Source organism: Hemibagrus wyckioides, linkage group LG06 (assembly GCF_019097595.1).
Source record: "Hemibagrus wyckioides isolate EC202008001 linkage group LG06, SWU_Hwy_1.0, whole genome shotgun sequence".
NCBI lineage: Eukaryota > Metazoa > Chordata > Actinopteri > Siluriformes > Bagridae > Hemibagrus > Hemibagrus wyckioides.
This window is the reverse complement of record NC_080715.1, coordinates 43,875,023-43,889,120: the sequence shown is the minus strand read 5'-3', so window position 1 is coordinate 43,889,120 and position 14,098 is coordinate 43,875,023. Positions and strand designations below refer to the sequence as shown.

Below are 14,098 nucleotides of genomic sequence, written 5' to 3'. Positions count from 1 at the left end.
TGTGTGTGTGTGTGTGTGTGTGTGTGTGTGTCTCCATGTTTAGAGAACACACTCATCTGTTTTAAACACAGGATATGACATCATCAATTACTGCAGCTGCTGCTCAAGCAATCATCACACTTATAATAATTCATTTAATTATATTGTTTTTACACCCCCCCCCACACACACACAGAGGGACAGAGGGAGCGTTGTAGTTGTTGTACATGTAGTTTATTTAGAGTTCGTGGTCTTCGGGGTGGTACAGCTCACTCATCAGGCGGTAGATGTAGGACGGGGCGTTTCCACCGATGTTGGAGATGAACAGCGTGATGAGTTCTGGAGGAACGTAATCAAACACGGGGCAGTGAGCGTTCACCTTCGACAGGATCTCACCTGAGAGCAAACACACACACACACACACCTGCATGTTAGAGCAAATCCAAAGATCTACCAGAGGAACAACTCAAACCACCAAACTCTCACCAACATTGATTGCCCCGCCCCCTCCCCTGAGATGTGATTGTACCTTCAGTGAAGGGCAGAACCTCGTGTGGAGAGACGAACTTGTGAAACGTGTCCTCTTCATTCGGAAACTGAGGAGAGGAAAAGAAAAACAAACGTGAATGAGTGAGAGAGAGAGTGTGAGTCGTTAGGAAGTCACGCCCCTGTCGTCATGGTTACCTGAGGTGAGAGTTTGAACATGGCTGCACAGACGATGAGCGGAGTGGAGTGGTGTTTAGCGGCTAGCGCCAGCGTGTGTGTGCCGTTTACTGCTCGCAGTCCTCCGTTAGCCAGGACCGTCTGTGTCCCGATGATCACCTGATACACACACACACACATATTATACACACACACATGACACACACTCATTATACACACACTCATTATACACACACTCATTATACACACACATTATACACACACACACATTATACACACACTCACATTATACACACACACACATTATACACACTCACATTATACACACACATTATACACACACACATTATACACACACATTATACACACACATTATACACACACACATTATACACACACACACATTATACACACTCACATTATACACACACATTATACACACACACATTATACACACACTCATTATACACACACATTATACACACACTCATTATACACACACACATTATACACACACACATTATACACACTCATTATACACACACACATTATACACACTCATTATACACACACACATTATACACACTCATTATACACACACACTATACACACACACATTATACACACTCATTATACACACACATTATACACACACACACACATTACACACACACTCATTATACACACACTCATTATACACACACACATTATACACACACACATTATACACACTCATTATACACACACATTATACACACACACATTATACACACACACATTACACACACACTCATTATACACACACTCATTATACACACACACATTATACACACACACACACATTATACACACACTCATTATACACACACATTATACACACACACATTATACACACACATTATACACACACATTATACACACACACATTACACACACACACATTATACACACACACACATTATACACACACACACATTATACACACACACATTATACACACACATTATACACACACATTATACACACACACATTATACACACACACACATTATACAAACTCACATTATACACACACATTATACACACACTCATTATACACACACACATTATACACACACTCATTATACACACACTCATTATACACACACACATTATACACACTCATTATACACACACACATTATACACACACTCATTATACACACACACATTATACACACACACACACATTATACACACACTCATTATACACACACATTATACACACACACATTATACACACACATTATACACACACACATTACACACACACTCATTATACACACACTCATTATACACACACTCATTATACACACACATTATACACACACACACATTATACACACACACACATTATACACACTCACATTATACACACACATTATACACACACACATTATACACACACACATTATACACACACACATTATACACACACACACATTACACACACACATTATACACACACTCATTATACACACACATTATACACACACACATTACACACACACTCATTATACACACACTCATTATACACACACATTATACACACACACATTATACACACACATTATACACACACACATTATACACACACATTATACACACACACATTATACACACACATTATACACACACACATTATACACTCATTATACACACTCATTATACACACACACATTATACACACTCATTATACACACACTCATTATACACACACTCATTATACACACACACATTATACACACACATTATACACACACATTATACACACACATTATACACACACACATTATACACACACACATTATACACACACATTATACACACACATTATACACACACATTATACACACACACATTATACACACTCATTATACACACACACACATTATACACACACACATTATACACTCATTATACACACACTCATTATACACACACACATTATACACACTCACATTATACACACACATTATACACACACATTATACACACACATTATACACACACACATTATACACACACATTATACACACACACATTACACACACTCATTATACACACACTCATTATACACACTCATTATACACACTCATTACACACACACACACATTATACACACTCATTATACACACTCATTATACACACACACATTATACACACACTCATTATACACACACATTATACACACACTCATTATACACACACATTATACACACACACATTATACACACACTCATTATACACACACATTATACACACACTCATTATACACACACTCATTATACACACACTCATTATACACACACATTATACACACACACATTATACACACACTCATTATACACACACATTATACACACACACATTATACACACACACATTATACACACACTCATTATACACACACATTATACACACACTCATTATACACACACTCATTATACACACACTCATTATACACACACATTACACACACACACACATTATACACACACTCATTATACACACACATTATACACACACACATTATACACACACTCATTATACACACACATTATACACACACTCATTATACACACACTCATTATACACACACTCATTACACACACACATTACACACACACATTACACACACACACACACATTATACACACTCATTATACACACACTCATTATACACACACATTATACACACACATTACACACACACATTACACACACACATTACACACACACATTACACACACTCATTATACACACTCATTATACACACACTCATTATACACACACTCATTATACACACTCATTATACACACTCATTATACACACACTCATTATACACACTCATTATACACACACATTATACACACACATTATACACACACATTATACACACACACACATTATACACACACACACATTATACACACACTCATTATACACACACATTATACACACACACATTATACACACACATTATACACACACATTATACACACACACATTACACACACACTCATTATACACACACACATTATACACACACACACATTATACACACACACACATTATACACACACACATTATACACACACATTATACACACACATTATACACACACACATTATACACACACACATTATACACACTCACATTATACACACATATACACTCATTATACACACACACATTATACACACACTCATTATACACACACTCATTATACACACACACATTATACACACTCATTATACACACACACATTATACACACACTCATTATACACACACTCATTATACACACACACACACATTATACACACACTCATTATACACACACATTATACACACACACATTACACACACACTCATTATACACACACTCATTATACACACACTCATTATACACACACTCATTATACACACACATTATACACACACACACATTATACACACACACACACATTATACACACTCACATTATACACACACATTATACACACACACATTATACACACACACATTATACACACACACATTATACACACACACACATTACACACACACATTATACACACACATTATACACACACACATTATACACACACTCATTATACACACACTCATTATACACACACTCATTATACACACACTCATTATACACACACATTATACACACACACATTATACACACACATTATACACACACACATTATACACACACATTATACACACACTCATTATACACACACATTATACACACACATTATACACACACACATTATACACACACACATTATACACACACATTATACACACACATTATACACACACATTATACACACACATTATACACACACACATTATACACACTCATTATACACACACACATTATACACACACACATTATACACACTCACATTATACACACACATTATACACACACATTATACACACACATTATACACACACTCATTATACACACACATTACACACACACATTACACACACTCAATTATACACACACTCATTATACACACTCATTATACACACTCATTACACACACACACACATTATACACACTCATTATACACACTCATTATACACACACACATTATACACACACTCATTATACACACACATTATACACACACACATTATACACACACTCATTATACACACACATTATACACACACTCATTATACACACACTCATTATACACACACTCATTATACACACACATTACACACACACACACATTATACACACACTCATTATACACACACATTATACACACACACATTATACACACACTCATTATACACACACTCATTATACACACACATTATACACACACACATTATACACACACTCATTATACACACACATTATACACACACTCATTATACACACACTCATTATACACACACTCATTATACACACACTCATTATACACACTCATTACACACACACACACATTATACACACTCATTATACACACTCATTATACACACACATTATACACACACACATTATACACACACTCATTATACACACACATTATACACACACACATTATACACACACTCATTATACACACACTCATTATACACACACATTATACACACACTCATTATACACACACTCATTATACACACACTCATTATACACACACATTACACACACACATTACACACACACATTACACACACTCATTATACACACTCATTATACACACACTCATTATACACACACTCATTATACACACTCATTATACACACACTCATTATACACACTCATTATACACACACATTATACACACACATTATACACACACACACATTATACACACACACACATTATACACACTCACATTATACACACACATTATACACACACACATTATACACACACACATTATACACACACACATTATACACACACACATTACACACACTCATTATACACACACTCATTATACACACACACATTACACACACACACACATTACACACACACATAACACACACACATTATACACACACACATTACACACACTCATTATACACACACACATTATACACACTCATTATACACACACATTATACACACACACATTATACACACACACATTACACACACACTCATTATACACACACTCATTATACACACACTCATTATACACACACTCATTATACACACACACATTATACACACACTCATTATACACACACATTATACACACACAAATTATACACACACATTATACACACACACATTACACACACACTCATTATACACACTCATTATACACACACACATTATACACACACACATTACACACACACACATTACACACACACATTATACACACACACATTATACACACACATTATACACACACTCATTATACACACACACACACATTATACACACACTCATTATACACACACACATTATACACACACATTATACACACACTCATTATACACACACACACACATTATACACACACTCATTATACACACACATTATACACACACTCATTATACACACTCATTATACACACACACATTATACACACACATTATACACACACACATTATACACACACTCATTATACACACACATTATACACACACACATTATACACACACACATTATACACACACATTATACACACACACATTATACACACACATTATACACACACACATTATACACACACATTATACACACACATTATACACACTCATTATACACACACTCATTATACACACTCATTATACACACACACATTATACACACTCATTATACACACACATTATACACACACACATTATACACACACACATTACACACACACTCATTATACACACACTCATTATACACACACACATTATACACACACACACATTATACACACACTCATTATACACACACATTATACACACACACATTATACACACACATTATACACACACACATTACACACACACTCATTATACACTCATTATACACACACACACTCATTATACACACACTCATTATACACTCATTATACACACACTCATTATACACACACATTATACACACACACATTATACACACACACACATTATACACACACACACACATTATACACACTCACATTATACACACACATTATACACACACACATTATACACACACACATTATACACACACACACATTACACACACACATTATACACACACACATTATACACACACATTATACACACACACATTATACACACACACATTATACACACACACATTACACACACACACTATACACACACATTATACACACACACATTATACACACACACATTATACACACACATTATACACACACATTATACACACACACACATTACACACACACATTATACACACACACATTATACACACTCATTATACACACTCATTATACACACACACATTATACACACTCATTATACACACACATTATACACACACACACATTACACACACACATTATACACACACACATTATACACACTCATTATACACACACATTATACACACACACATTATACACACACACACATTACACACACACACATTACACACACACATTATACACACACATTATACACACACACATTATACACACACACATTACACACACTCATTATACACACACTCATTATACACACACACATTACACACACACATTATACACACACATTATACACACACACATTATACACACACACATTATACACACACACATTACACACACTCATTATACACACACACACATTATACACACACTCATTATACACACACATTATACACACACATTATACACACACACATTATACACACACACATTACACACACACACATTACACACACACATTATACACACACACATTATACACACACACATTACACACACTCATTATACACACACTCATTATACACACACACATTACACACACACACACATTACACACACACATAACACACACACACATTACACACACACATTACACACACTCATTATACACACACATTATACACACACTCATTATACACACACATTATACACACACACATTATACACACACTCATTATACACACACATTATACACACACCATTATACACACACATTCTACACACCTATACACACACTCATTATACACACAAATACCACACACATTACACACACACTCATTATACACACACACATTCACACACACTCAAACACACACTCAATACACACACACACACACACACACACACATTATACACACACTCATTATACACACACATTATACACACACACATTATACACACACTCATTATACACACACATTATACACACACATTATACACACACACATTATACACACACATTATACACACACTCATTATACACACACTCATTATACACACACATTATACACACACATTATACACACACACATTATACACACACATTATACACACACTCATTATACACACACTCATTATACACACACACTCATTATACACACTCATTATACACACACACACATTATACACACACTCATTATACACACACTCATTATACACACACACATTATACACACACTCATTATACACACACATTATACACACACACACATTATACACACTCACATTATACACACTCACATTATACACACACACATTATACACACACACATTATACACACACACATTATACACACACACATTATACACACACACTCATTATACACACACATTATACACACACTCATTATACACACACACATTATACACACACACATTATACACACTCATTATACACACACACATTATACACACTCATTATACACACACACATTATACACACTCATTATACACACACATTATACACACACTCATTATACACACACACATTATACACACTCATTATACACACACTCATTATACACACACACATTATACACACACTCATTATACACACACTCATTATACACACACTCATTATACACACACATTATACACACACATTATACACACACTCATTATACACACTCATTATACACACACTCATTATACACACACTCATTATACACACACATTATACACACTCATTATACACACACTCATTATACACACTCATTATACACACTCACATTATACACACACACACACTATACACACTCACATTATACACACACATTATACACACACACATTATACACACACATTATACACACACATTATACACACACATATTATACACACACACATGACACACACTCATTATACACACACTCATTATACACACACTCATTATACACACACTCATTATACACACTCATTATACACACACTCATTATACACACACTCATTATACACACACACATTACGCACACACACATTATACACACACACATTACACACACACATTATACACACACATTATACACACACTCATTATACACACACATTATACACACACACATTATACACACACATTATACACACACACATTATACACACACTCATTTTACACACACTCATTATACACACACACATTATACAACCACTCAATATACACACACTCATTATACACACACACATTATACACACTCATTATACACACACATTATACACACACTCATTATACACACACACATTATACACACTCATTATACACACTCATTATACACACACACATTATACACACTCATTATACACACACACATTATACACACACATTATACACACACACATTATACACACTCATTATACACACACACATTACACACACACTCATTATACACACACACATTATACACACTCATTATACACACACACATTATACACACTCATTATACACACTCATTATACACACACACATTATACACACACTCATTATACACACACATTATACACACACTCATTATACACACACTCATTATACACACACATTATACACACACACACATTATACACACACATTATACACACACACATTATACACACACATTATACACACACATTATACACACACATTATACACACACATTATACACACACTCATTATACACACACATTATACACACACACATTACACACACACTCATTATACACACACTCATTATACACTCATTATACACACACTCATTATACACACACATTATACACACACACATTATACACACACACTCATTATACACACACTCATTATACACTCATTATACACACACACATTATACACACACACATTATACACACACATTATACACACACACATTATACACACACTCATTATACACTCATTATACACACACTCATTATACACACACATTATACACACACACATTATACACACACACACATTATACACACACACACACACATTATACACACTCACATTATACACACACATTATACACACACACATTATACACACACTCATTATACACACACATTATACACACACTCATTATACACACACACATTATACACACACACATTATACACACACTCATTATACACACACACATTATACACACACACATTATACACACACACACACTCTCACACACACACACACATCATACACACACACATTATACACACACATTATACACACACACATTATACACACACACATTATACACACACATTATACACACACATTATACACACACACACATTACACACACACATTATACACACACACATTATACACACTCATTATACACACACATTATACACACACACACATTACACACACACATTATACACACACACATTATACACACTCATTATACACACACATTATACACACACACATTATACACACACACACTCATTATACACACACACATTACACACACTCATTATACACACACTCATTATACACACTCATTATACACACTCATTACACACACACACACACATTATACACACTCATTATACACACACATTATACACACACACATTATACACACACTCATTATACACACACATTACACACACACACACATTATACACACACTCATTATACACACACATTATACACACACACATTATACACACACTCATTATACACACACACATTACACACACACACACATTATACACACACTCATTATACACACACACATTACACACACTCATTATACACACACTCATTATACACACTCATTATACACACTCATTACACACACACACACATTATACACACACTCATTATACACACACTCATTATACACACACTCATTATACACACACTCATTATACACACACATTACACACACACACACATTATACACACACTCATTATACACACACATTATACACACACACATTATACACACACTCATTATACACACACACATAATACACACACTCATTATACACACACTCATTATACACACACTCATTATACACACACACATTACACACACACACATTACACACACACATTACACACACACATTATACACACACACATTACACACACTCATTATACACACACACATTATACACACTCATTATACACACACATTATACACACACACATTATACACACACACATTACACACACACTCATTATACACACACTCATTATACACTCATTATACACACACTCATTATACACTCATTATACACACACACATTATACACACACACATTATACACACACATTATACACACACACATTATACACACACTCATTATACACACACACATTATACACACACTCATTATACACACACACATTATACACACACACACATTATACACACACATTACACACACACACATTACACACACACATTATACACACACACATTATACACACACACATTATACACACACACATTACACACACTCATTATACACACACTCATTATACACACACTCATTATACACACACACATTATACACACTCATTATACACACACACATTATACACACACACATTATACACACACTCATTATACACACACTCATTATACACACACATTATACACACACACATTATACACACACATTATACACACACACATTACACACACACTCATTATACACACACTCATTATACACTCATTATACACACACACACATTATACACACACTCATTATACACACACATTATACACACACACATTACACACACACTCATTATACACACACTCATTATACACTCATTATACACACATTATACACACTCATTATACACACACATTATACACACACACACATTATACACACACTCATTATACACACACACATTATACACACTCATTATACACACACATTACACACACACATTATACACACTCATTATACACACACATTACACACACACACACATTACACACACACACATTACACACACACATTATACACACTCATTATACACACACATTATACACACACACATTACACACACACACACATTACACACACACATTATACACACACATTATACACACACACATTATACACACACACATTATACACACACATTATACACACACATTATACACACACACACATTACACACACACATTACACACACACATTATACACACTCATTATACACACACATTATACACACACACACATTACACACACACATTATACACACACACATTATACACACTCATTATACACACACATTATACACACACACATTATACACACACACACATTACACACACACACATTACACACACACATTATACACACACATTATACACACACACATTATACACACACACATTACACACACATTATACACACACTCATTATACACACACACATTACACACACATTATACACACACATTATACACACACATTATACACACACACATTATACACACACACACATTACACACACACATTATACACACACATTATACACACACATTACACACACTCATTATACACACACACATTATACACACACATTACACACACTCATTATACACACACACATTATACACACACTCATTATACACACACATTATACACACACTCATTATACACACACATTATACACACACACATTATACACACACACATTACACACACACACATTACACACACACATTATACACACACACATTACACACACTCATTATACACACACTCATTATACACACACACATTACACACACACACATTACACACACACATTACACACACACATTATACACACACACATTATACACACACACATTATACACACTCATTATACACACACATACACACACACATTATACACACACACATTACACACACACTCATTATACACACACACATTATACACACACTCATTATACACACACACATTATACACACACACACATTATACACACACTCATTATACACACACATTATACACACACACATTATACACACACATTATACACACACACATTACACACACACTCATTATACACACACATTATACACACACACATTATACACACACACATTACACACACACACATTACACACACACACATTACACACACACATTATACACACACACATTATACACACACACATTATACACACACACATTACACACACTCATTATACACACACACATTACACACACACACATTACACACACACATTACACACACACATTATACACACACACATTATACACACACATTATACACACACATTATACACACACATTATACACACACACATTATACACACTCATTATACACACACACATTATACACACTCATTATACACACACTCATTATACACACACTCATTATACACACACACATTATACACTCATTATACACACACTCATTATACACACACACATTATACACACATTATACACACACACATTATACACACACTCATTATACACACATACACACTCATTATACACACACACATTATACACACACTCATTATACACACACTCATTATACACACACATTACACACACTCATTATACACACACATTATACACACACACTATACACACACACATTATACACACACACACATTATACACACACTCATTATACACACACATTATACACACACACTATACACACACACATTATACACACACACACATTATACACACACTCATTATACACACACACATTATATACACACACACATTATACACACACATTATACACACACTCATTATACACACACATTATACACACACTCATTATACACACACTCATTATACACACACTCATTATACACACACTCATTATACACACTCATTATACACACTCATTATACACACACTCATTATACACACACTCATTATACACACACACATTACGCACACACACATTATACACACACACATTACACACACACATTATACACACACATTATACACA

General features: G+C 34.5%; 1 protein-coding gene across 1 annotated transcript in view; it reads right to left on the bottom strand.

Moving 5' to 3' along the window:
- Positions 1–191: 191 nt before the first annotated feature.
- Positions 192–14,098, bottom strand: part of eif2b2 (eukaryotic translation initiation factor 2B, subunit 2 beta) — a 23,909-nt gene continuing 10,002 nt past the window's right edge. Inside the window, exons 6-8 of the mRNA XM_058391750.1 lie at positions 664–801; positions 509–575; positions 192–375 (exon numbers count right to left, since the gene is read on the bottom strand). Of these exons, the coding sequence (XP_058247733.1) occupies positions 218–375; positions 509–575; positions 664–801 (363 nt within the window). The 3' untranslated portion in view covers positions 192–217. The remainder of the gene's footprint in view (positions 376–508; positions 576–663; positions 802–14,098) is intronic.